The sequence below is a fragment of the Simochromis diagramma genome, unplaced genomic scaffold (assembly GCF_900408965.1).
Source record: "Simochromis diagramma unplaced genomic scaffold, fSimDia1.1 OVJJ01000822.1, whole genome shotgun sequence".
NCBI classification, from domain to species: domain Eukaryota; kingdom Metazoa; phylum Chordata; class Actinopteri; order Cichliformes; family Cichlidae; genus Simochromis; species Simochromis diagramma.
Genome location: NW_024387520.1, coordinates 5,811,196 through 5,838,352, shown reverse-complemented (window position 1 = coordinate 5,838,352; position 27,157 = coordinate 5,811,196). Strand labels below are relative to the sequence as shown.

The 27,157-nt window shown below is 41.1% G+C and overlaps 2 protein-coding genes across 13 annotated transcripts in view; both read left to right on the top strand.

Moving 5' to 3' along the window:
* The first annotated feature begins 1,732 nt into the window (after positions 1-1,732).
* Positions 1,733-21,987, top strand: sorbs3 (sorbin and SH3 domain containing 3). 7 transcript variants are annotated; one of them, XM_040019822.1, is made up of 21 exons: positions 1,733-1,890; positions 9,642-9,714; positions 10,419-10,607; positions 10,792-10,864; positions 11,194-11,327; positions 11,440-11,503; positions 12,282-12,320; positions 12,408-12,495; positions 13,547-13,655; positions 15,263-15,316; positions 15,464-15,571; positions 16,169-16,224; positions 17,421-17,491; positions 18,062-18,120; positions 18,255-18,301; positions 18,414-18,528; positions 18,611-18,736; positions 18,884-19,435; positions 19,569-19,663; positions 19,766-19,872; positions 20,389-21,987. In XM_040019822.1, the coding sequence occupies exons 2-21, from the start codon at positions 9,703-9,705 to the stop codon at positions 20,448-20,450; spliced, it is 2,160 nt and encodes a 719-aa protein (XP_039875756.1). In that variant the 5' UTR covers positions 1,733-1,890; positions 9,642-9,702; the 3' UTR covers positions 20,451-21,987. The 7 variants fall into 7 exon arrangements, with proteins under 7 accessions (XP_039875756.1, XP_039875757.1, XP_039875760.1 ...); XM_040019823.1 differs by having other exon boundaries at positions 1,734-1,890; positions 18,059-18,120; positions 20,923-21,987; XM_040019826.1 differs by having other exon boundaries at positions 1,736-1,890; positions 18,059-18,120; positions 18,884-18,985.
* Positions 21,988-23,533: 1,546 nt separating this feature from the next.
* pdlim2 (PDZ and LIM domain 2 (mystique)) overlaps positions 23,534-27,157 on the top strand; it is a 32,414-nt gene continuing 28,790 nt past the window's right edge. For 4 of the 6 annotated variants that reach the window (XM_040019832.1, XM_040019829.1, XM_040019831.1 and 1 more), the window contains exon 1: positions 23,543-23,877. Coding sequence is in view for 2 of the 6 variants with exons in the window: in XM_040019828.1 (XP_039875762.1) it covers positions 25,672-25,753 (82 nt within the window). In the remaining 4 variants the exon portion in view is untranslated. Of the gene's footprint in view, positions 23,878-25,619; positions 25,754-27,157 lie in introns of all 6 variants that reach the window. The other 2 variants (XM_040019828.1, XM_040019827.1) reach the window with 2 other exon arrangements.

The following is a 27,157-nucleotide window of genomic DNA, read 5'->3' as shown; positions in this document are numbered from 1 at the left end:
AAACTATGCTAATGCAGTGGGGTGGCATCGGCCTCTCGGCCTGGGGCTCGGTCACTCTGGCACAGCTGGCTGCCGGCGGAGCTCATGGGAACGTCATTGCATGGGCATCTTTCTTTGCCTTTAGACAATAATTCTGATGGCAAAAGAACCAAACGGGACAGGCAAAAAAACAACAAACAAAAAAACCCAAAAATGAATGCACTGTGAAAAGACTTAAATGTTATACACTTCATCTGTGTAAATGCTAAAAACTGAGTAAGTAAAAAACATTAAACAAACTCTAGCTGGGAAATAACAATGCATCATGGATCACAATATTCGACATATTAAAGGTGTCTAACTAGTCAATGAAACAAATGCATATCAATATATAAGATTTGCAAGTGAATTTATATGTCACAGCATCTTTTATAACTGGAGGAAAATACATGTTATGATGAAAAAACATTTTTATTATTAAATATTTAACCTGCCTGCTATTTGAAGTGGAAGTTTGCAGGTGTTTAAATTGGAGGGAATACATAGGACTGCCTAAATTACTACAGCTCCTTGTCTCTGGCGACATCTGTCTGTGCAACCTGATGTCATACGACGAATCCTGTAATAGACCCAACAGTTCCCCTCAGAGCCACAGAGGGACAGTGTGGTACTATCTTTCATGTTAAGGTGCTTTCCAATGCAAAGTCTGTCACAGTGACATTTTGGGGTGTTGCTTTTCGGACTGCAAAGAGGATCCAACAGAGAAGAGGGCATACATCATTTGACCACTGATGGAAAAAATAGCTTGCAAACTTGTACTTGTGTGTCTGGTGTTCCAGAGATGAACTTTATTAATCAAAAATGAGTTTTTCCTCTGTGAATAATAACCTGAAAACTTGGTTCAAGAAGAATAATTAATGGTCCCTGTGCAGCTGTTTGGTAACATGCTTGTCTTTTGTCTCTAACACAAGGGCAGACTCACAGAGATGCGACCTTTGATTCCTGGTCTCACAGCCAGACTGTTAAATATTTATCTTGGATGGCAGGGCTGCGCTGCTTCTGGACTCAGGGTGAAAGAATCTAACAGATAAAACCCTCAAGAACTTAACAGAAGCTTAACATTTGTCCAGAAATGCAGCTGATCTTCATGATTACACTGTGGACTTTACAAGAATACAGCTTGAATACAAAGTCTTTCTCATACTGGGTGGCTGCATAGGGCCTGATACCGAGGATGGAAAAACTGACACTTATTTTGGGATTAGTCTTTGTGTCCTAGTCTGGGGCAAGTGTTTGCATATTTGGGGTTGTTAGCGGGTATGAGTTCATGTGAAAGAAAAAAAGAAATACACTTTCCTGGATCCTATCTGCTATCTGGATGTCATAGAAAGTGCTAAAGACTGTCCTTTTTCTCTTTTTTAGATTGATATGAATGTGACACACACTAAAGGCTTAAGACAGTGAATAGACCAACGCCATTATAACACTAAGGCCTATTATTGAGATTGCTATAGAAATCATCTTTCTTGGCATGTGCTGTCAAACACCGGAAGGTGGTTCTGCTGCGCCTGTATGGGAATTTCTATTATTTCCAGCTGTGGATGGAAACTATTACCAAGCCCCTTTTCCCCTGATGAGCGTTAAAGAGCATGCTCACACAAACACAAGAAACATGCACACACACACACATATTACATGCGCACGCCTATGGACACCCAGTCAAACATTCAGACTCAGGCTGAATCATTCACAGAAGATAAAAGACACCCTGTTGGCTTTACAAAGAGAAAGAGGGAGGGAGAGTTTGAGAGAAAGAGCAGCAGCAGTAGTGCCCTCCTTCTTTTTCATTCACTTCCTCTCTCTCCTTGTGTGCTGCAGAGACTTCACCGCTCAGCCTGCACTCTACAGCCTGTAAGTACTGTACAACTTGTGCCTAGGCGTCTCACAGTGACGAGCGCAAAGGTTAGAGCTACAAGGATTTAAACGCTCAGAAAGAAGACTTTTAAGTTTTTTTTAGCCTCTGTCAGTTTTGACTTCAATTTTCATTTGAGACTCTAGCACAGATGTGATATTTGCTTCTTGTCGTCACTACTCAGTTCATCACTGGCACTGACAAACAACACAAGGCATTATTTTTTTCACTGGTCTGTTACTGCTGTGGGTTTATATTCAGAATGTGTTTAAGTGACCTTAAGCAGCTGTCTGTGGTTCAAAAGATGGTTATCATCTGACCTTTATCCACACACCGACTACTATGGTGGCTTTACATGTGTGGATATTTCAGTGTTTTCATGCTTGAAGTGCACTCTATCACTCTTTTGGAAACAGGCATTAAGACCTGCAAGGATTTATTTCTATACAAGACATGTTTAGAGTGTGATCCAGAGTCCTGGGACATGTACAGCTCAGAAAAAAATGTTGTTTACCGCTAAAATAAACTCTGATGCATTTTTGTTTGTTCTCAGTGACATTCCACATGGGCTACCTCAGCGCATAACCTGTTGTATGGCCGTCGTCCCTTATCAGTTGTCTATCATGGTGGCAATGTTTTTCTAAGCATCTTTCATTTGATTACAACAGTATCTGCTGTCTCCTGTCTCCTCAGAGGACAGAGAAGTTAATGCTTAAAAAAAAAAGGCTTGGGCTGTAGCCACCAAGTATTTTAAGGTTTTTAGATGATTAACTTCCTGAGATCTTTAGCTGTCATTGTTTTAATTAGCTTGTGTGGTAAAAGTCTGCTTGAATTCATCAGTAACAACGAAGGGCTGAAGTACAAGATCATCTGTGATCCTTCCTATGGTGATTATCTGGTTAAAAAAATAAATAAAACAAAAACAAAAACATGGAGCTGACAATGAGTAAACCTTCATGTTTGCTTGGCAATAAGAGAGTAAGACAAACTGAGCAAGGATTTTAACTCAGAGACGTGCTGAGCACCACCGCGCCAAACCTGCTATTGCCTCTTGCGTGATTACCTCGTTTAGGGGCAGAGTGACAAAGTACCAGATTTGGTCACAGCAGGGTTAAAGTCTGTGCCAGCAGGACACAGATTATGAAGGAAGGCTCCTCTAGATCGCCCTGCACTGTCCGTTTAGGTTCAGCAGCTCAACTGGTTGGCAAAAACAACCCTGTGAAGCGTACAAGCTCAGTAAGTGGATATCTGCACCGAGCTTTGGTGTACCAAGCCAGACCGCTGAATTATTGAAAGAGCTGAGTGCTTCGATTTCAAGTTGAAACTGGCGAGCACATGCACAAAAACATACACTTTTAAACAAATGGGTAGACCGTTGGGTAGGCCCTGATAAATTTCCTTCTTTGTCCTGCTGGTTTTCAGTTTATTGGTGGAATAAAACATGGATTTAAAAGGAGGGATTGCATCTGTCAGCAGGTGATCGGATCACTCACCTGCAACACGGACATTGTAAATCAGTCTTCCTGCTGCATAATATGTGCCAAAGCCAGCCTGTCAGCACATTGGATTTCAGGTTTTACACCGTTTGTCTTTTTTGGCGAGAACTGTGGGCAAACTGGAAATCCTGGTTTCATTTGGGCAAGAACTGTGTGTTTATGTGTGTGTGTGTGGGTGTGAAAGACAGCGGGATTTAAGAATGTGTTTGTTCCTGTTTGACTGATCCCCTTCTAATTTGCCTTTAAAAGGGCAAAACATATTTCAGTCTCTTGTTGTTTCATTTTTATCTTCACATCCAATAAAGTATCGCTATTGTGTGCGATCATGGGAGAAAAGTCAGCAGGACTTGTGCTGTCAGTGGTTGCCTATGTGGCGTAGAGTAATGACTCTGAAACACTTCCAGAGCTACAGGAACAGAAAGAGCTCTTATTCTCCCTTCATGCCTTTGGCTAGCCAAAGACCTGGACTGTGTATACACACACATTCATGTAACACACACACACACACACAGACACACAAAAGGAGAGGAAGCCATGGGATAGATAAAGTTAGGAGGGGACATGATGGAGTCACTGGGTAGTGTCTGGGAGGTGGAGGTGATGAACTATTTTGGTTCTCCTTTGGTTAACCCTGTGCTGTGAAATATCACCTTATGACAACAATAGAGCTGCTTCACTGAAGGAGGTGCCCCAAACCGACAAGTCAAGTACGAGGGGGGCACTTTTTGAATATGGGGGGGTCAAAATGGGTTGCTATGGCAATGCCTGTCAACCGGAGAAGTCTTCAGTGGAGGCAGGGAGAGAGAGGACTGGAAAAGAGAGGTCGAGAGAGAGAGATTGTGTGTCCTGGCTAGTTTCATGAGTCAGAGAAAGTGGAGGGAAGGTCTGCAAGTGTGGTTTTCATGCACAGCTCATGCAGACAGAAAGAGGTGTGAGTGGGTAAGTACACCAAATGGGAGCACAAATATATGAAAACCAAATGCAGGGATTGACCTTAAGCATTGTGGCTGTCTGGAAACATGTGTAAGTTTTAAAACCGTGTTTTGTTTAAGGTTGAGTAACCTGTCTGACTGCTCAGGGATTACATGCTGCTCTACAGGATTAATGCTGAGGTTTACAGTGTCTTAAAGCATGTTAACTCATGTAGTTAGTGTTGATACGGACAACAGGAGTGGGCTCCACTTGCATCTGAGCAAGTGGAGATGAGAGCAGCTGGAGTCACAGCTGGAGCACTGAGGGAGAGAGTGAGAGTAAGAGAGAGCTCTGGCTGTGAGTATAGCAGAGAGAGAGAGACCTGGCATTGGGGATAGTGTTTCCCAACATGTCATCCCTTGTTGCTTTGCCCAGTGGGTAAGTGTACACTGGCAACTGTCAGGTGAGCTGAGAGGAAATAATTAGTTCTGTCAGGATTACTTTCCCATCTTGCAGCAGATATCAGGCCTAATGGCCCCAGGACCGTCCAGGCATCACTGTCGGGGTAATTTCCACAGTTGGCTTTGACTCCCTTTGTAATATTACTGAGGGTCTAGCTGCCAGCACTCATAACCACTGGCTGCACTCAGCTTTGAAGATGCAAGATGACAGGCATGAGGATTTGTGACATTTTTCTGCAGTTACTCTGCTCTGAGCTTTGTATTTTCTCATGCTTTGTCTGGTGTATCGAACACAAGCTCAAATAAGTAATCACTTTAAATGATGTGAAGCATGCTTTTTTTTTTTTGTAAGAGCAAATCTGATAAAACGGAACCTACTCTGGCTGTGATTTACTGCCTTTGGGCTTCTCCTGGGAACGCATCGCCTCTCCATTGACAAGAAGTACAGAGACTCCTCCTGCTGCTCAGACTGGAGGAGCACCATACAAGGAGGTGAAATACTTCCCTCCTGATAAATGTGTGTATCCCCTCAATAACTGCATATCATAAACTTGCGGCCACAGGACCTTGTATGGGCTGCGTCGGCACATCTGCGATGCTGCACACGGGAAGCGATGTTGTGCCATCGACCTCGCAGAGCTGACCTCTCGCATAGCTGCAGAGTGACTCACATTATGTGTTTGGAAATAAAAGCCTGTTTTATTTACTCGACAAATGTGCTTGTAATTACCATCTCACCACTTTTTAAGGCAGGATTCTGTTGGTTTTTACGGCGCTCTTATGTAACTTACTGGGCAGCAGTAACACTGTGTACGTGCAGATGAGGTGATAAGACTTTACCCTTCAGAGCAGGTTAAAACAATATCCACACTCCTATACATGATTAGAATCTTTTTGCACATTTTAAGGATTTTATGGCATTCTAAGAGTGTTTAAGTCGACACGTTGTAGCTGGTTTTCTTACACAGCTTTTAGAACTTTTAATCAGACTCTTTGCAGCAGTTCACTCTTAAGGAGTAAATGATTAACTCTTTTGCTTCTGCTTACTGTGCTGCACAAAAGACTTGGGGGCTCATAAATGGTGATCAATTCACATGGGACTGTTTTGCTTTTTTTTAAGACCATCTTTCCTAATTTGCAAAAAAACAAAACAACCATCAAATCACGACTTTCCCAGTAGCAATCGCACAAGTTCATGGGTCAGCACTGCCGCAGTTATTCATCAGAGTATGTGCCTTGACAGACTTGCTCCCACTGAGAACAATATAGGACGTGCTCTCTCTTTGTGCAGTGCAGATGGAGGTCATCATAGGTCAGAGTGTTCGCAAAAAGACCTGGCTGCAGCTCTCTATGGAAGATAGAGAGATTTAGGAAAAGGTTGACTTCTTGCCATCAGCTGGTGTGATGAGTGAGAGCTATGTGATCTGTGAAATGGGTTTATCTTTACAAACATTTGACATTTTTTTGTAGTCTGCAAAACTGCTACTATATTAGAAATGTTATTAACAGCTGTGGAAGCCTCCTTTTGTGACTCAGAGGAATCACAGGGGTGTGGTGAAGTTCACTGACCTCGTAGCTGCTGACTGGTTCTGCTCTGCCTCAACAACTTCTGATAATAGCTTGGTTTGTCATCAACTCCCTTTGGACTAAAAGGAGAAGTAATCTTACAGCTTCACTAAAGTCACTTTTTAAAGTTAATTGTGATACAAATGTTTAATTTGATATTGCTGATAAAACTAAGTTGACGTCAGTTTTTTCAATCGAATATGTGGCTCAATTCTTTGAGACGCCGGATGAGTGTCCTTGGGATCGATTCAGAGAATTTCATATGAAAATCCCCCGATTCTAATTCAGCCTGTCCTCAGTTACCCTCTTCTTTACTGAATGGAAAGCAAGAGAAAATAAGAAGTATTTTCAGCAAGCTGGAAGTATAAAATTCTGGTGTTGTGAAATCATGTCTAGAGCGGGGCATCCTCCTTTCATCTCAAGTGCACATGGGCCTTTTATGGCTCTGTTTTTCTTCCACCCCCAACCTGATCTAGGGGTGATAAAGGACCTCTCACCTAGCAGGGGGCTTTACTTGTAAATACGTCTGCTATGGCACTGATGCAATTTCACCATGACAGCATCACAGGTCTGCCTTTGAAAGCTTGTAGCAGCCTCCTATGTTGTGTCTCAGTAATTACATAAGAATGAACTGGGCGTTCAGATTAAATGTAGCCAGACATCTGAACAGCGGTTTTCTTGCTACATATCAACTCAGAGTTTTCCTTATTAGGTAGGATTGTGTTTGGTGCTGTCAAACAGGGAATGCATGCAGTGCTGGAGAATTTCTGGGTTGGATTTTGCTCTCCAGAGGAATGAGAGTCACTATTATGACATGAGCTTACTCATCAGGAAGCTACTTCGCTGAAGTAGGATATTTTAGCTCTTAGGCTTCTGAACAGAGGGAGACCTTATTATGCCTCTCTACTAGTATAGCACTGCTTGATTCAGTTCAGAATATTCCATATTTGTGTTATACTGGCCATTTAAGTGTACCCACCCAACGGTTCAGAGCCACCCTCCCTTTGAGGCTACCCTTGAAAGTTAGTTTGCTGCTATACTGACAGCCAGAGCTGTATGCCTCAAGACCATGTTAAAGATAACCACTCTCATTCACATGAAAGTGTGAATGAGAAAATGCAGTCTGAAGCCTGAGCCTTTGGCTAACAGGGATAGGTACATACACTGAGCTGGTTTGATCCCTTAAGGAGACACAAACGCCTTTAGGGGCTGTGTCAGCAAGGGTATCCAGAGTAAAGCTCTACCAAATAAAACATGCAGAGTTGCCTGCTGTTGTGACCCCTTGTGAATAAGGAAGCAGCCAAAAGTAGCTACACTGGCCTAATTATTAGAGAATTTGGCAACAACAAGTACTCTTTAAAATGAGTTACAACTGTAAGAGTGTAACGTCTTCGGGGAATTCTTTGATGTTTGCAGATATTTGGAGGCTAGAAATAAGAGATAATGCTGAGCTATCTTAAGGAGACTACAAAGGCATATGACAAAATGCAGCTGTCACTGACTACTTTATGCGGAAACTGAAATGGCAGCAGTGACAGGAAAACTGTTTCGTCTTCCCAAGTTCTGCTGAAAATTACTCATCTATTATTCATCAGTGGCACAGCCCCTTACAGTGAGAGGCTTTATAGAGCCAGGGAGACCAGATGTAAACACAGAGCAGCATGTCAAACACGCTGTAAATGAGACTTCATGCACGGAGCTTGTTTGCAGTGTTTCCTGCCGTAGGATGGATAATAATTTTGTTGTGATTGCTTTGGGCAATGATAGGTCATCGGTCATGCTTGAGCATTAATGGTATTGTTGAAGGCACAAACCTCCGGTTCCCATCTATTTTGTGTTATGTAACTGGGGTAATTGGGGGATGATGACTCAGATGAGTGACATTGTTGTCTGGAAACGGGAACATTTGCTATATCAGAGCACGGACTCTGTGCTGTCTCTTTCCCTTGTGCACAGAGACGCAGAGTGCTTATATTTCTTGGTCTTTACCACAATGATTATAGACTAATGTTCAGCTGCAAACGCCACATGGAAAACTCATTAGTGCAAATTGTGTTGGGCAGCTTTCAGCCTGTAGTAGCCTGGTTTGTGCTTGGTCACGACTTTCTTGGCATGCTTCAAAGACATAGCTTTGGACTGCAAACTATCCTTAAATTAGCCTTATTGTTTCCTTCAAAAGTTATTACTATTTTCTGTGTTTTCATGGGTGTAGGGGGCTGTTTTCAAACTGCCTTTGTAATAGTTTGGGTTTCAGGAATTTAGTGCTGAAGAGAAGGTGTGGTATGCATACGTACATGATGCGAACCATTTAATCTCTATAGGAGTCTGTCTCATTCAGGAGCAGAAATAGCCTTCCTCTTATTCTCAGCCTGCCTCTGATGTTGAGACAGCGGGCACAATCTGTTAGTCTGAGGTGCAGCTGATTTGAAACTGGTGTCTGCTTTCAGTAGCTGGCCCTTTCCCATCATCTAACTGCTTCAAGTCCAGCTTATTACGACACTGGGAAGAGTGAGGCAGACGTGTGAGTCACACTCATTGTGTTTGGGTGGGTTTTTCCTTAGTAGTGGGAAAAAGTGGGTGACGTTCATTTTCCCTTTTTGGAAAGCTAGTGGGATGGGATAATGGAACAGCTGGACAGTCTGCCTAGATGTAAAATATGAACTTATGACTGGGGAGCTTTGTGCTACACCACACAAGACATGACCAACAAGGAGATAATTGGGGGACATCACCTGAAATAAAAAAGTAAACAATAATATCCTTCGATCTATGGATTCTCACAGACACACTGATGGGACACTTCTAGCAAAAACAGAAATATGATCCATGAAGGATATGAAAACCAAATCTATTTAAAGTTAGTTTTTAAAAGAAAGAAATCACAATTTTTGGCATACATCAGAACTGTTGTTATGAGCCATTACTGTGAAGATGAATCAGAATTTAATGTTACTTCTTATTTAACACTTTACCTTACACAGAAACATTAAAAGCCACATTTGAATAAAAGAAGGCAGCTGGATAGGTGCTGTCAGGGGCGTGTCAGGAGGGGGCATTTGTCATTGGACAAGAATACTGTTACTCTTACAACACAAGGATGAGTTGAGAGCATGGATAGGATAAGTAGGAACACAATTTATGAAGTACTTTACTAAAGTACAGGTTTAATGTACTTGTACTTTAAGTATTCCTGTGTTATGCTATTTTCTCCTTTTATTCCATTTTAATCCAGATACAATTTCTATACTTTGTACTCCATAGAATTTTAAAACTTTACTTTCTTATTGATTTTTTTATGAATTTGTGTCTCTGCAGATGCTTTTGATGCCGTGCACAAGAACTTGATATCTGTCACACAAGAACCACAACAGATCTAATGCAGTCGCAGGTAAAGTCAATTGCAGCTATGCTAAATATTGACATTTTCAACTGTTTAGCAAATGCAGCTGTCTTGAATAAGCAAATATGAACAGGCGGGAGAAACACTCATTAGTGTGACGCAGATCAGTCCAGTGTAGTGTCACAGTCACCATGCCATTGGTGCAGATAAGAGTTCAACCATGAGGCAAAGGGGATTTCCCATGACCCCTAGGATGAAGGACCAAAGCACCTGATAAACAGGGTTGGAACAGAGGATCCAGCATGGTCTGGGGTATCACTATGGAGACCGTAAGACAATTGCTACCACTGCTGGAGTTTTGGTTGACATCCTTGACCCCTTCCCAACCTCTCTGCCCTGACTCCACCCCCGGCTCAAGAACAGGGAGACCTGGTGAATGGGGAGTTAATGGGCTCATAATGACCCTCTCCTGTTTCAGTGCTGCCTTTCTGCAGCTGGAGCAAGAGAGACGACAAAGTGGGTGCAATACGACTTTTCCGCTGCTGGTGCTTTAAATAAATTTGGGGTCTTTTCATCAGAAGCTCTTCTGCTCAGGCCATTTATTCTCTAGAGAATAGCTTGACCGCCAACAAGTTCACATGACCTTATATAAGCGAGTGCTGTTTACTCAGCGTCAATAGGAGAACGTGACAGGAGCAAAGTTCACACACTGTTTTCGTTCATCCATATTTTTCATTTCCTCTCTGTTTTAGCAAAGCGTGGAAGTGGTTGCTGATCCAGATGGCACCCGGATAATCTACTCCGGGAAACCTGGAGTTTCTTCAGATCAGCAACTAATAACTTCTCCGGATCTGACCCTCAAAGTGATCATCTCTCCTGGACTACCCACTCCTCCCCTGAGCCCCTTCCATTCTGCAAGGCTGCCGTCTGGAGAAATGAAGGTATCTAACAATGCTGAGGCTGAGCGAGCGGTATTCAGGATGCAAGTGCTCCTCCTTGTGGAAAAACAAAGCATCACATGCTATATATATCAATGTTTCGAAATCATCACTCCTGCAGGTTTGAGCTACATAACGCTCTGACGTTTGGCACAGGGCTGATTTCTACATCTCTGTCCTTTTCAAGGTGTCAGAACTGAATGGGGGGAGCCCAGCAACTCTCAGCTTTGGATCATACTATGGACCCTCGCAGTCAAATAGTAAGATTACAAAATTAAAGTAAAGAAGTTGTAGTTTGAAAAGGGAAGAATTTGTAACCTGGAAGGATTTAAAATGTGAATAACAAGAAAAAGAGTTACCACATGTGCTGAAAACAAAGATGAATCAAGTCACTGTGGTTTATAGGGTAATAAATGAAAGCAGGTGAAGAATAAAATGTTAAATTTGGTTGAAAAATCAGCCGGTGTGTAATACCCTTAACTTGATCTATGGGTTTCATATGATGTAGGAGGATTTATAAGCAGACAAATTCCTGTGTAATTAAGTGAAACAGCACAATAAAGGAAATGTTGTTACTGTGACAACTTAGGCGGACTGTCCAACGGCCTTCAGGGCTCTGCCACGTTACCACGCAGCACGGGCCCCACCAGGGAGGAAAGGCTCATCAAGTTCTCAGGAATTGGCCCAGTGGATGAGACTGGGATGCCCATTGCTTCAAGATCAGTAAGCCAGAGCTAGCACTGCTTTAATTCTACAATGCTAGTTACATAAGAAGTGTTGTTGTTTTTAGCCAAATCCTTTGACTTTCTGCGCCTCCTCTTTCTTTCAATACCAGAGTGTGAACAAACCCAAAGACTGGTACAAGAGCATGTTCAGGCAGATTCACAAGAAGCCAGAAGGTAAGGACACTCCCCCCTCTCCCTCGCATACCCAGCTCCAGTGTGAATTCCTCTCGGTGTCCGTGTCAGGTACTGCTGAGGTGATCCAGCAAACAGATTACTGCGGGGGCAGAAAAAGGCATGATGAAAGAGCCCTAAGGTCTTATGTCTGTTCTGTTTATTAGCTTTGACAATAATCCAGCTTCTTATCTCAGCCCCTCCTAGATCAGGCTGGTTATTTGCAGTCTATCAGAGGTTTCATAATAGAAAAACATTCCCTGTGCGCACAGTAAAAAGTTCCCTCACAGCACTCGAGTGGATCCTTGCAAGTATTTTGGTTTAGACAAGCAGGTGCTTTGCTTTATCTAACAGTATTAGAAATGAAACCACTGAGTCCCAGCTATCAGTATCTCATCCTTATCTCAACGCCTGAGATATAGTTTAAGAATGAAAACACTGGAACATCTGCATCCTTTACTTTATGCTTATTGACTCTTTTCTATTAAAGCCTTCCACTTCTATAATTGCACGGCTGCTTGTGTAGATTAAAGCTTTATGTACAGAACATATATAGCACATAATGGACTCTTTAGTACACTAGTACAATGTTTAGTTGCTTTAATTTAAATGAGATCTACTTTTTATGTGTGATACATTTACTTATAAGTCTTAAATTAGTAAAGAACAACAAAACACTGCAAGTGAGCTGCAAGTAATTCTTAAACAAGCACATAAAAGAAATATGTTGGTGTGACATTCCTAATCACTTAGTCTAAGAAATAATTTCCTTGTTCACCAGAACCTGAGCTGGAGCCTTCAGAGAAGTGGTCAGCTGAAAGTAAGGAAATTCCCCAAATTCCACATTGTTGACTTGTTCGGTTATGTAATCAGTTTTTACTTAAGGCTGATGTGCACTGATCTGCAGGGATGCAGTTGTCTGCCAACACAGAAGAAGGTAATGAAGCAGACAAGAACCTCTTCAGACTAACACCTCATGGAGCTCTACCAGACTGGTGAGATTTGAGATAACTCCTTTGTGGTCACGGGATGACTTTTCATATCCCAACATGAAAAAAGACAGGAGCACTGAGAATAACAAACGTTTGCAACTTTGAGAAATTTAATCAAGCTTTTATATTCAGTGTAAGATGGATGTTTTAGACCTAAGAGTATGAACTTAGACAGAAGAGGGTCGAAAGCAGGATATCCAACACAGGTGCTTGCTGATTAGTGTTAACAATTAAATACAATAATACTAGAAATGCACTCATTTCCAGAACTCAACATTGTTACAATTAGCCACACAGAAAGTCACATTATGCCAGATGCGTTCACTTAAAATGTTCTAAAAAGGCACAAACACTGCAAACAGGTCAAGAGGTCAAGTAAACTGACTCAGACCGTCCGAGTAATGATGAGCAGTAGATGGCTTATTGCCATCCACCTTTTTCTGAAAGCAGGCAATCCACTAAAGTGCTCATTCCTACCTATGAAGTTGGAAAGAAACTAGCTATAGAGATGAAAAACTTTTCAAATTTTTGAGACTTATGGATAGCAAAAAAGAAATGTTTTTAAGTGGCGGAAAAGAGCTTCCATAGAGGGGCTTCACATTATGCTGACAGGAAATGGAAAAAATGTGTATAAAAAAAAGTCAAATTCTCATTTTGAACTTATGATTGAGATTAATGTTACTGTGCTTCTGCACCACATCCAGATCTATAACAGGTTAAAGTTTTAGATCAGATCAGTTTTAACATATTTTTATTGCATGAAGCACATCTAAGTTCCATATACTTATTTATAAATTAGTATTTGTTTATATCTTAATTAATAAATACTCATTTACAGCAATTTTCACATGAGATACAGACTGCTGCTGATGTCTTATGTGAATAGCTGTACCATCAAAAACTACAAAGCCAAGAGCGTATGGGAAAAAATGTGCGGGACGGACAAGTTTGGATTTGTTGTTACAGGCACTTACAATGAAGTCAACATTAAACTGCTGTCCATGGTGTGTGTCTGTGTGTGTGTGTGTGTGTGTGTGTGGGTGTTATATTTCAGGAGCGAGGATGTAGATAGACTGTCAGACCCAGGAAAGCAGCACGCTCAACCAAAGAGCATATTCGACTTTGAGCCTGGAAAGAGCACCACCTCAGAAAGCCACAGTCAGGTACAAACTCACATGCTCTCATAGTTTAAAAGCAGGCTCTGATTCCTGCATTAAAAATGCTCCTTCATGATTCTCTAAGCTCCAGGTTGTTGTTTGTTCTTACGCATCGCATTCTTTCTACAGTCTTGCACTGTTTTCCCAGTGCGGAGCTCAAGAAGAGGTTGGTTACCTTTTCTGTAAGGATTACAGTCTAAGTCTTTGTATTCCATCTTCTCACGTGAGGTGTTTAAATAACTTGAGAGTGTGGTCAGTGTACGGTACCTACCACTTACCACCAGATGTACTCACTCCTTTTATTCAGAGGATCCAGTAGGCTCCCAGCATTCATTCATTTATCTTTTCAGTCAAAAAAAGACACTACCTATGTATTTATGTTGAGCCTTGAGGGGTTTTACACCTTAAGTCAGTGATTTACAGGCTGGTGAGGCTGACGCTCTGAACTAAGAGCCATTGTAACTGAGTGTGCAGTGAGTACTAGACCGGTGTCTCTTTAGAGTTTCTATTTTGAATGCGTCTTGCAACAATGTCCCAGATCTGGTGCATATTGTGCCTTGTGTCTACACTTGTGAAGAAAAGAAATCTTTGTTTCCACTCCCCCACCGGAGCTGTGGGGTCTTGTGATGCGTATTATGGTCCTAACCTCTTGTGGTGTATAATGGCTCACAGCATGGAGACTTATTTCATTTCCTCTTTATGACACTGGCCAATGTTGAATCCCCTGGATAGTATTTACAAAACCAGCTCACAGACCATATCAGGTGTTGTGCTGCTTCGCAGTGACATTACAGTTTGTGACTGTAGTGAGGATGACCGCCCCCCCAAAAGGAGGGAAGGACTTGGCATTCAGAAGGACATATTAAGCCAAGGTGCTACAAAAAATAGAGCATTAGTCTGTGTTTCATACCAGCAGAGCCTTTTAAAGTAATGTTTCATAGAATCAGGGATGAAGGCAAAGAGTCATTAAAAGAAGAATTTCTGTGCTAGTTAAACCAAAAATGCAGATTTATGTCTCTTGGCAGCCAGCCTATTTCTGAAGAAGCTACAAATGTTGGATTGTACACAACCTGGGCCTCAAAATCCAATAAAGAACAATATAAATTAGTGAAATATTTTACAACTAAGCAACCACAGAACTGAGACATCTCTGGGAATTACATGGGTTGCCTATATAGCTAGAGCCCAATCGATTTATCTGGGGCCGATATTATCAGCTGATATTAGTGGTTTGTCAGTTTATTGGTGTTGGCATTTATAACAGCCTGTAAATGAACATTTAAAAAGTAAAGAAATGCTGGGTGAAACGCCCGTCAGCCACGTTATAAGTGTTGATGTTGCATAGTTTGTCCACTGGAGGGCGCTCCTACTTGTTCTAACGGCACAAACACCGACAAGCTGATCCTGGCAGAGCAGAACGACTAAATAAATAATTACATATTATAGGGAAATCTGTTTATGCTTGGTGTGTGTGACAGAAAAAAATAACTGATATTGGAATATTGGATTTTTAAATCACCAAATATTAATATTGGTATTCCAGTATCAGTAAGGCTCTATTCATTAATATCATTTCATTTCAATTGTTTTCTTTTTTGTTTTTTTGTCCATAGTCACATCTATATGCACAGAAGCTACAAGAGAAACCCAAGTCTCCTTCAATAGAGGTGAGCTTCTTTTACAGTATTTATTTCTCTGTTCTAAGATGTCATCTGTTTAAAATGCGTAACAGGGGACATCATCAGCTCCAAACTTCAGACTCTGTATTAGTGTTTTAATCCTGCTATTCCACCTCCACAACTGTTCGGACTCAGGCCAGTCTGGTGTCTGAGCTGAGTCGATTTGAGGCTGAGCTGGACTCGGATATTCAAGGCCTGGAGCGGAGACTTTCCCAGAAGAAGCAGCATCGAGGCTGGGGTGAGGTACTGAGCCCCCCTCCTGACTCTCTCTGCTGAAGCATCCCACCCCCCGACACCACCAATTTAGTAGAATTGCCACTTCCCTACACTTCCAATGAAGGCTGTGCGCCAGTGAGATCCCTCTGCTTCCTTATCTGACATGTTTTCCTATGCGACCTGGATGATATAGTCTGCCTGTCTGCCTTTGCATTCGGATCAGTCTGCTTTGTAAATCGCCTGCTTGCAAGTTCCTCCACAGCGAATGTAGACCTGCCTGCTGAAAAAGAATTACAAAATCAAATTCTTCAGTACTCTTTGATTATTTTCTTCTGAACTCTCCTTGCAGTATCACAGCCAAAAATTGTCATGCTTTTTCCTGATTCCTGTGTGATTGAATCAGCCTCATAGTCTGCAATTTAACTGAAATCACAGGCGGCTCAGACAGATCATGAGAGGTGCTGCTTGTAGCCTGAGGAGGATAGGACCCAGGGGATTTCTTGCTCCTTTGGGAGTGGTCAGCACCTCGACTTTGTCTGAGTTGTTGTGAGATTTCCTCTGAGCTGTGAGATACAGAAGGCTTCAGGGGAAAATAACTGTGTTTACTGTTCACTCTGCTTGCAGGAGGCTAGAGGGAGGGATCCAGTAACTGCTCCAAAGAGTGGCGCTACTAGTTACAGGTCAGTCACTGGCATTGTTACACTTATAATATGTAGACAGAGTAAGGGTTGTAATAATGATTACTCTGTATGATATGCAGCTGGATTTAAATTATATCTTTTTTTGCTTTCTTACGAGCGATTCTCTATTTTTCCTTACTTTATATGTACCCATATTAACTGGCATAACCACGTATTATTATCCATAGTTTTTAAGTAATTTAGATCATTTCTACCTCTGTCTGTATGCATTTCAGGTTGTTTGAGGAATTCTTATTTTGTGGCAATGTTTAAAAGTTTTCAAAGTGATTTTCATCTCCTGTGCACATTGTATCATAGTGGCATATGCAGGACAGGTTAATAGAAAATCCAGGGTCACTACATAACAGACCTCCTCTGAGAGCAACTCCCTGCCTCTTAATCCACTTTAATATTGCGTCATCTCTTAGTAGTAACAGCTCCTTTCTTCCTGCTGTATTAAGAAAACCAGCACTGTGATTTGACAGAAAAACCATTAATACTTTGCATGGAACCTGCTGGTTTTTCAGGTGACTTTCTGTTAATTGAACAAGTCCAAGTACAGTATTTACCTTAATCACCTGACGACATTCCACATTTCTTCCGGTGTGTGTAATGCATTCTTGGAGGATTCTCTCTGTTGTTTGCTAAGTTGAGTTCATTGGTTGTGAACTTTTTCAGTCTCAGGGGATTTGGCTTAGGACATAGGAAATTTAAAACACACAGCAGGGAAACTCTGTCAGCTCCTCACTGCTTCCTGTTATCTGGACACTTTGTTTAGCTGTGCGAGTCCAGCTGCAACCACTAAGATACAAGAACTGCGCTGTCTGCATATGCAAATCAGCTCACGAGGAATCCAAGCTGGAATCTTTCGGGTTTCGGATTCATTCCCAACCCAAACACAAATTCAAATGCAAGCACTCAGGATTGTGATTAATGAATGGTGTATTGGGTCTGTAAAGACAACTAAAGCCTCATACTTCACTGGAAGCAGATTTTCAAGTCAAGGAGTCTGCAAGCCCTTCCAGCCTTTCAGTTATATACAGGAAATGTGCAGGAAACTCACACTCTCTCACACTCATACACACACACTCCCAGCTTTAACTTTGTGCCTTTTCTAAATGTTTGATATTAGAACTGAAAAGAGACATAAACTTTTCAGATTTAAATCATGGTCACTATGTTCTCCACTTTTTCAGATATTCATCAGCATCAAAGCAGCCTGTCCATCACTTTGTTGGCCCATCATCACCCTCTGTGCCCACATATGGTAAACACAGAGCAACACACATGCACACTGAGGCCTTCCCGGCATCTCTGCAATGTCGTCGATAGTGATTTATTACAAAACTCTCCTTAAGTTGATAACAATCAGCTTTTCCTCATTCGTTAATCCACTCTCACTCAAAGACACATGTGCTTTTAGAGGCCGCTCATTTAATCAATCCGCATGTAGTTGATGAAAGCCCTGAGTAATCTAATATTTGCTGTTAGTCTCATGGCTGTCTTTCATTGCTAACGTTGTCTCCTGCTATTTTACTTGTTAGCTGAAGCTAACAAGTTACCACGGAAAGTCTTTGTAGTTTTATTTTCCTCATAAAGAAACAGCTGTGGATGGGTGGGGAGGAAGCCCTTAAAAGTAGGAAGTGAAACCCGGAAGACCTGATTAAAGATTAGCGCTATCCAATTGTTTTTCCTGGAAATTCAAAATCCCTTTTAACCCCATGTAGCTGTTATGATTATAATTGCTTTTACACAGCAACACATTCAAAAACAACAAGGGAACAAAGGAGTGCATGTATCAGACTTCACTTGCTTTCCCTACTTTTCTCCACAGTAGAACGTCTTTCGCCTGCAAATGAAACCATGGAGGTCCCACCTAAAAAAGAGGAGAAAAAGGTATGTTTCTACCACTTTATTGCTACTTACAAAAGAAGACCGTAATAAATACATTTGCATTTTGATTTTATTTTGAAGGCTGGATTGTTTGCATGTGACAACTGCATTTTTCCTAAAACACTTTGTTTCTCCAGATGAAAGCAGCACGAGCCAAGTTTGATTTCCAGGCTCAGTCACCCAAGTAAGTTACAGAAGGAACTGATATAATAAAGTTGTAATTTCTTCTCTGAATCTAAAGTTATAGGTGTATCAGAAACTGAGATGCTCCTTACTATCTTTTTTTCTTCCTTCAGGGAGCTCCCACTGCAGAAAGGCGACATTGTTTACATCCACAGGAAGGTAGATGCCAACTGGTTTGAAGGAGAGCATCATGGAAGAGCTGGTATTTTCCCCACAACATATGTGGAGGTAAACTTCTTCTTCTTCTGTGATGTGCTGATATTATGTATAATGGCATGAATTTGGCTAAAAACTCCAATGTCTTTCACAGGTTTTGCCTCCTACAGAAAAACCGACACCTATAAAGTCTCCCACTCTGCAGGTGCTGGAGTATGGGGAAGCTGTGGCTCTATTTAACTTCAATGCGGACCTACCTGTTGAACTTTCTTTCCGTAAAGTAAGTGGTTCTTAATGCATCGCTTGTTTGAACTAAAGGTTAGAGCAGAAACAGAGCAAAAACATATTTCCATTTAGGTTTTCTGAATCAGTTCTCACTGTTTATGTCACCATTTAAAACTTTTTTAACCTCGATTCTCTATTTTAGGGTGAGGTGATCAGCATAACCAGGCAAGTTGATGATCAGTGGTTGGAGGGCAGGATTCCAGGAACAAGTCGCAGCGGCATCTTCCCAGCCAATTACGTTCAGGTCAACAAGATGCCCCGCACCAAATACTCCATGGATGACTACTCACCGGGACCCATGTCACCCGTCTCTCCTGGACCCCAGAGTCCAGGACGTCCACTGCACTCACCTTCCCCGCGGTCACCGCTGTCCCCTTTCACCTACACTTCCCTGAGCCCCAAACCTGACCACTCCCCCGTGAAACCGTCTTCACCTTCACTGCTCGGCAGCCCAGCTTCACAGTCACGCTCTCCCACTCAGACACCCGTGCCCAAAGAAATGGCTAATCGCTTGCACCACATCATTTCCAAACCGGTTTCACCCACCAACCACAACAATCACTGGGCTGGGATACCCTCAGCTAACCAGAGTGCCACCGTTAAAACCATTTCACCCTCCACTCATTCATCAACGTCAGCACACAGAGCGGGAGCTCCCACAGCGAACACTCCCCGATACTCTGACCACTCGCAGGTCTGCTCTCACTGCCTTTCTGATAAAGTGACACATTGTACACACCCACAGTGTTATTGTTTGTGCTGACAGGAATGTTGTTCGTTATTTGCCATTTCATAATGATGACATGAGGTTTTTTGTTTTTTCCTAGGGTGCAATACCTAATCAGGCTGCTCCACATGCCAACTCCCTGCCGCAAACGCAAGCACCAAACAGCCCCAGTTCACTGATGGTGCAACACCAACCGTACGTCATCAGATGTTTTTGTTTGTTCACATTGTTACAGTACAGAACAAGTGTTGCAGCTTTGGTGACTTTGTGGTTAAGGCTGCTTGCTCTCAATTTTAGGTATAAAGCTGTTTACAACTACAAACCACAGAATTCAGATGAGTTGGAGCTCAGAGAAGGAGACATTGTACAAGTGGTGGAGAAATGTGATGATGGCTGGTTTGTAGGTATGTGGTTTATATCTTTATATATAAGTGCTATTTTAAGTGCATCATACTGTGTATTGTAGAAACAAGACACTGAAGCAAGGCTTTATATAAAAATGGATGGAATAAAAAAAGAAAGAAAAGGAATGTTTTGGCTTTGGGCGACAACTTGAATGCATATCTTTATTCATGTATTCACAATGTAATACTTGTCAAACTAGTCAAGCGTCTACAATAGTTTTTGTCACCAGGAAACAAAAACACATTCTTTTAATTCAAGTTTGCCATTTGACATGTCACCCTTATTTAGATTGTTTGGGAATCACTACAGATATGTCTACAGTGTTAAAATGTACATAAGCAGACACGAGGATCCTTTTTTGTTAGCAATTTCAAAACATTCTGCAGTGTCAGTGCCCCATCTAGTGGACAAAATGATGTATTGCATATGTAACAGGCACAGTTAAACAGCAGAAGATCCCACAGATTCACAGTTTCTGTTTCATGAACACACCATATGTTCTGCCCCCTTTCTAGGTACGTCAGAACGGACTCGTGCTTTTGGGACTTTTCCTGGGAATTACGTGGCACCGGTTTGACTTCCTCACTTACTGCTTGCCCACATCCATCAGGGGTCATTAGAGGCCAACTAATAATGCCAATATCCACCACACTCCCCAAGTGTTGATTAGTACAGCCTGCATGTTCATGATGTGAAAGGGAAATGATGTGATTTCTCACCTCACCTCCCTGCATGTTTCCATGTGTGTTGCACAGAGATTCAATGAGCATATTTTCAAACACATCACTTCAGAAGATTGAATGAATGCAGATGACACTGTTTCAGATTGAAAGAATGGATTCTATTGTTCCGCGACTCTTTGCAGCTGCAGGAAATTTGCATTTTTCCCCACTGAACAGCACTGTTTCTCCAGAGGTCCTCACAGTACGATACTGCATTCAGCTTTTCATCACCACAGTGCCATCACAAACCACTGAAGTTTCAGTGAAGACCAGAACCTTTTCTAGCTTTCATGGAATATTAATATTTCCTTCAAATATTTTCCCCAGATTTTCTTTCAGATCTCTGAACAGACCCGACGCAGTTTTGAGGAAACAACACGATAATCTGTAAATGGTGCTCAAAGTAAAGTGCAGTGAGGGCTCAGACATATCAACCTATGAATGCTGAAAAGTATAAAATGCATGTATTGGTCGCCTAAGCAAGTTATTGATTGTATAATGGATGGTATTTCTCATTTATAAGAAACAAAGTTAAACGGAAAATTTGAAAGTAAAGAGATGGAATGTGTTTGATGCTGTAAGAGAAGTATTTGCTTTGAAATTGAATGTACAAGATGAGCTGTGTCTGTAAGTCAAGACTAGACGATGGCTTCACAGCGATTGGCTGAATGATCTTTTAAGGTATCTGAATTTATTCTGAATGTGCCAAAGCTAACCTTTATTCACATGCCTGTGTTAACCTGCACATTCCCAGCTCACTTTATTCTTGCTACATTGTTCTACTACTGCTTCTACAGTGTTTTCCCAGCTTATGGGGGTAATTTTGATAACAGTATTCAGAAAATCACATATATTTGTGCCCATCCAACCTCTGAGAGTTTGTAATCCTAACTAAAACATCTTTATTCTAAAGTTATTTTGCAATTTTATAAGATACATTCATGATTTCACTGTAAAAAAAAAATGTATATTTAGCACACACAAAAGATGATTGTACAGACTGTAACCTGTTATCAAATGGAAAGCATAATATATATTTGTTTTTAAAAAATATATTGCATATGTATGGTACGCAATTTTTAAAATAAATCTATTAAACATTACAGAGTGATAATGAAAGAAGCTTTTGTTCATGTGTTAATTTTGTGGAACAGTAATATTATTAGATATTATTAGAATAGCTAAACTAGATTACATATAAGGTGACCGGGACTGTGTTTTTAAATGTTTATGCAGGTTTTAATGAACCAATAACACAAACACATACATGGTTATCTTTCTCCATATGTGCAGCAGGAAGTGAACAAGCCCACGTGAAATGAACAGATATTAAACATATTAAATGTATTAAATAAGCTAAATAAATGGAATGATATCCTACTGACAAATTGATTGGTAGTTGTGTTGTTTCTCTTGTGTTGTTTCTCTTGTGTTTTACCTGCTATATTTCTGTAGGTATGTTTGAATTGTGTTTGTCAAAAAATATTATATCCTTTTTAACGATGTCTGAGTTGTAGACTGGGTACAGTAGTTCTTTGTTGGTACCATAAAGTGTTGTGCAAAAGTCTTTATCCAGCCCTCATTTCTTTATTTTGCTAGGAAAAGCAGAAATAGGTTCACTGCAATGAGCTGTGTTTGGCATCAATGTCATGCTAAAACATGAAGCTGCTGCCAATCAGATGCTTTCCATATGCTAGTGCATGGTGGATCAAAATCTGTCTGCATATTTCCAAATACATCATTGTATTAATTTTAACAAGATTTCCAACACAACTGGCTGGAATGCAGTCACGAACTATGACAGAGCCTCCACTATGTTTTACAGATGGCCTGTAGAACCAGAAACTTCCAATTTGGATTCATAACTCCATAACACCTGTTGCAAATGATTTTCAGTCCAGTTCTTGTGTAATCAGTCCTCCATCCCCCCCCCCCCCCCCGTTTCCATTAAGAATAGCTTCTTCACAGCCACTTATCCACTGAGACTATTTCTGATGAGTCTTCAGTGCGCAGCAGATGGATCAACTGAAGTGCCAAATACATCTCACCATGTCAGATCTTCACTTGGTTTTTTCCTTATTTCTAAAGACATGACTTACAGATACTGTTCATCTGCTGTAGTGGTTTTTTTTAGGCTGCCACCTGTCCAGTTTCCTCAGATTTTATTAAGGACATTGCACACCATGCTCAGATTTGCTAGGTTTTTGGCTATTAGCCCTTTCAGAATTGACCCATTAGTGCAAAAGTACAAATTTATGCCTGTCAAACTGTGTTATGTTTGGCAGTTTTCAAAGATTCGGCTAAAGAAATGGGAACGATGTGTTATTGCAACAAGTTGCCAGTAAAGTAAAACATACAGTTTAAAACTTTGCTAATTTGTCTGTTATGTGAAAAACGCAACACTCATCCCTTAAGGTAGGTGGGATTTTTTTTAATCCTTGGGTAAATCATAGGTCCGTTTTAAGTGCCTTAGATAAGTAAATTAAAAACAACAACTTTTTTTTTTAAAGTGGTCAGATACAAGGTATGGACTTAAAAACGTTTAAAAAAAAAAAAAAAAAAAAAAACACCCAATGTCCAATGAAAAAACACTGAAAAACTCTCAGAAAGCCTGGAGAACTAGTCAAAGTCTGGCTGCTTAGAAACATTGTATTAGGGGGGGGAGATGGCTCGCGACTTTTGCACAGCGTGTCCCTTAACATTAAAGCAGTCCAAAGAAGCTGCTTGTGATTCTAAGTTTAACCGAAGCGACAGCCTCACCGCTAACGTGAACCAGCGACCTGTTCAGTCTCAGGTGAAAGCCATGACACTCAACTAGCTGCTTGGGGGCGCGTGCCGTTGTGCTCTGCTCCGTCAGCAGGTGGCGCGTGAACACACACAGCGCAACCACCGCGTTTTGTTTCGTTTTTTTTTTAAACAAATGATTCAATTATCATTGCGGTACACTCCTCTCGCCTGCTCCTCCTTGATGCGACACGCCCTGAGCCGGTAACCATGTCATCGTTTTTATTTTGGGAACGGCACATGGCTTCTCGAGCTCATACCATCACTGTTACAACTACACGCGTCGTCACAAGTGGTGTTCACGCGTGCCATCCTCTCATCTGACTCAACACTCCAGAGACACAGACTCGGCGGGAGTAGCAGTGGAGCTTTTCTGTTTCATGTTTGCGATTTGGTGACTCGAGTGAGCTGTGACCTGTCTTGTATTTTTTTTTTTCAATTTATTTTTTTTCCCAAACAGGTGGGAGAAGAACCTTAAAGCCCACTACATTCAGTTTGGTAAGTGGCTACAGCGACCTGAACAATTTAAACGGCTCTAAAGCCTTGTAGCTAATTAATTTCATTCACGCAGCTTAATTGTGACTCTCAATACTCCTATTTTTCGGAGGGGTGGTGGTGCAGTTTTTCCCCTTCTGTTGCAGTGTTTGATTTATAAAACGTGACTCATTATGAGTTTAAATTTGTCATTAAGTATCTGTTGTATGGAAATCTTAGAAAATATGAGGTAGAGCAACACACAGGATTTATATGCAAAAGTATATTAAAGTTAAAAGTGCACGGTACCAATGTGTGAGCTGTTGTAAGTAATGATGCATGATCCGAGTGGAAATCAGTCTAACACAATAGATGAGCCTAAAGCCACAATGTGCATGTTTCCAGCACCTACTGTAGATTTTCCATCCCTCCTGAGTTCAGAGAAGCAGATTTTTTTTTTCTTTTCTTTTTTTCTTTTTCGCACATTAAGCAGTCATGCTGATTTGTGGAGAGGCTGAACCAGGTGCAACCTCAGGAAGCTCTAAGTCAGTATTTATGTCACATTAGCCGGCTGCTGGTGCTATTATCTTCCCTCTCACTTCACTTAAAGTGGTTTTAAAATGACCTGGCTGTGTGAGCGGATGAGAGGGTGAAACTGCTGAGGAGTGCAATCCAGAATAGTCACAGTGAAACAATCGTGTTTTCAAATCTCCATTGCCTGCTGTCTGTATACTTTAGCCTTTCTGATTGTGTCTGCTTGCCTTTCATGTGCCTGCTCTTTATACTTTTCCTCTCACTGTTTGTTTCCCGATGGTTTTGCTTTATTTGAGAGAACTCTGACAGGATAAAGCCATCCAGAAACCCAGAAACGGTCCACTGTAATTTTGTACCAAAGCAGCAGCTTTTTAAGAAAACATACAGAAAGGGCCAGGTCATTACTTCTAACTCGGAAAGATATGTTGTTTGTTTTTACGATCGCACTGAGGTTTTAACTGAGCCGAAGTAACGTTTTCTTCTTTTTTTCGCCTACTTTCTGAGTTTTAATCCTCCTGCCTTGCTGTAACTTTGATTTTTGTTCAACTCAGATGAACATGCATGCAGGAAGTCGTTTTTATCTTTGGTCTGAAAGATAAGTGTGGGTTGTTTTTTGTTGCAGAAGTTTGTTTTTCAGTTTTAACTGAGCCAGAGCCAGAGTGGTGGTTTAGACTGTTATTTATTTCACTTTACACCAAGATTTATGAGCCGCAGGATGTTCAGCTTTCTCAAAGGTTCTCAGTTGCCTCGGTACCTTTGGCATGCAAAGAGCACCACAGTTGTTGGTGTGAGGAGCCAGAAGGTGAAAGCAAAGGATGTGGTGAACCCGTTTGATTGCTGAAAATCTGCAAGTGAAAATGTAAAAATGCAAAGAGCAATAATGAAAAGGGATAAGTACAGCCAGTGCCACAGTATTTGTTTCAATTCTGTCAGCTGTATCAGTGCTGCCACAAAGTAATGAATGCACTTCGGTAAGTGGTGGATGTTATTAGATGCTACATTGCATTAAGCAACACTTTTAAGACCATAATAATGTGAGATCAAATCCACTAGCAGCATCCACCCTTGAAAGTTTTCTTATAGAAAAGGGACTAAGGCATTTTTCAGGTGTGTTTCAGTCCACAACTATTTTGGTGACACATCGTAGCCATATGCAACAATGCAGAAATTCACCAACCAACACCCCATTTGACATCACATGTTATTGTTTGATATTCTCTTCATCTCCTTAGTGATTGCTGGTATATATCTGACCAGATGGGTGTGATGTGCAGAATGTGCTGAATGCTACTGCTTTCGACTTATTGGAGGGAGAGGCTTGCCGCTGCATTCTTTTCCTTTTTATTCAGTGGGTGTGTGTGTCCAGGTAGGTGCCAACCTGTCAGTGTACTTTGTGACACAGGTTGCAGACTGCATCGCTGACATGAGATTGTGGAAAGTTCACATTGGTGCACGGCGACCTGTGAGAGTTTTGACAAGTGTGTGATTCATACCAGGAATATTTCCCTGAAGCCACAGAAGTTCTTTTAAGAGAAAGCGTTCCTTCACATTAAAGAGCTTTCAGTTGAATGTGTGTGTCTGCTATGTTCATCAGCCATTGTTCATTTCGCTCCAGTGGATTTTGGCACAGCTTTGACAGAAGAAAAACTGTCTCACTTAAGCACTCTAGTGATAAAAGAAAGTTATAGAGCCAAAGTGGGTGCTCAGTTTTGGCTGTCAGACATTTTACTGTACAGGGCTTTTAAGTTGGATCACCTAATGGCATATAGTTTACACGAATATTCGATTTCCAGTGCTGTACATATGGTAACAACTTGTTTTTCCAAAATATTCATTCCTTGAAATAAATGAGGTGTTAGTTCTCAGCTTTGTTATGCAAAATGATGGTAACGGTTTCCTGTTTTGGTGTTCACAGTTTGCTCTGTCTGCTTTGATTTAATGAATATGAATGCATCTGTAAATATGACTACTGGTTCCCATGCCAGTGTCAAAATGGTGATCCAAGTTAATGACTCACCCTTGATGAGTCATTGTAATACCACACTAAGACACATGATTTCAGGCCTGTGTCAGCAGGTTTCATTCAGCCTAACTGCCCACAGCGACTTGTTGCTTACTAAATAGATTGCATATCAGTTGATGTTAATGTCTTTACACTGAAACCTGCATGTGCCTGATTTATCATCAGACACTGATAAAGACAGCTACAGTCCTGCAAGACTTTGCTCTCAGAACATAAGCTCAGTGTGGCAAACATAAGCTACGTGTAACAGATTAGTTTCATGATGTATGTCATACAGTAACTAATATTTTATTTTTATAATGTAAAAAGCAGCAGTATCTATTGGTAATATCAGAAATGTTTTATACAAATGATACATTTTAAAACTACTTTACATTAAACCCTGAAGGCATTGCACAGGTACAGCCAATGAATCTTGACTCTGACATTATGAAAGGCCTATTCTGCCCCTTTGTACTGCTTGTAACTGTTTTTGCCTGTAGAGAGCACCACTCATAGAGATTGCAAGTACCCAGAAGCCTTTAACACATAACTCATAACATCAGTTTCCTAAAGTGCTACCTGATGATAGCCAGTTTTCTTGTTTTGTCTTAAACAACAATGTAAAACCTCAAGATGTCTGGTTTATTGCTGGATAGTGCAGCAATGTTTAGTAGCAGTTGTTAGACAAACTTTAAAGTACTTCTTGGGGGTAAGAACTGATCCTCTACACACTTTCAAATTCTTTTTCTTTTCATGTAATAATCT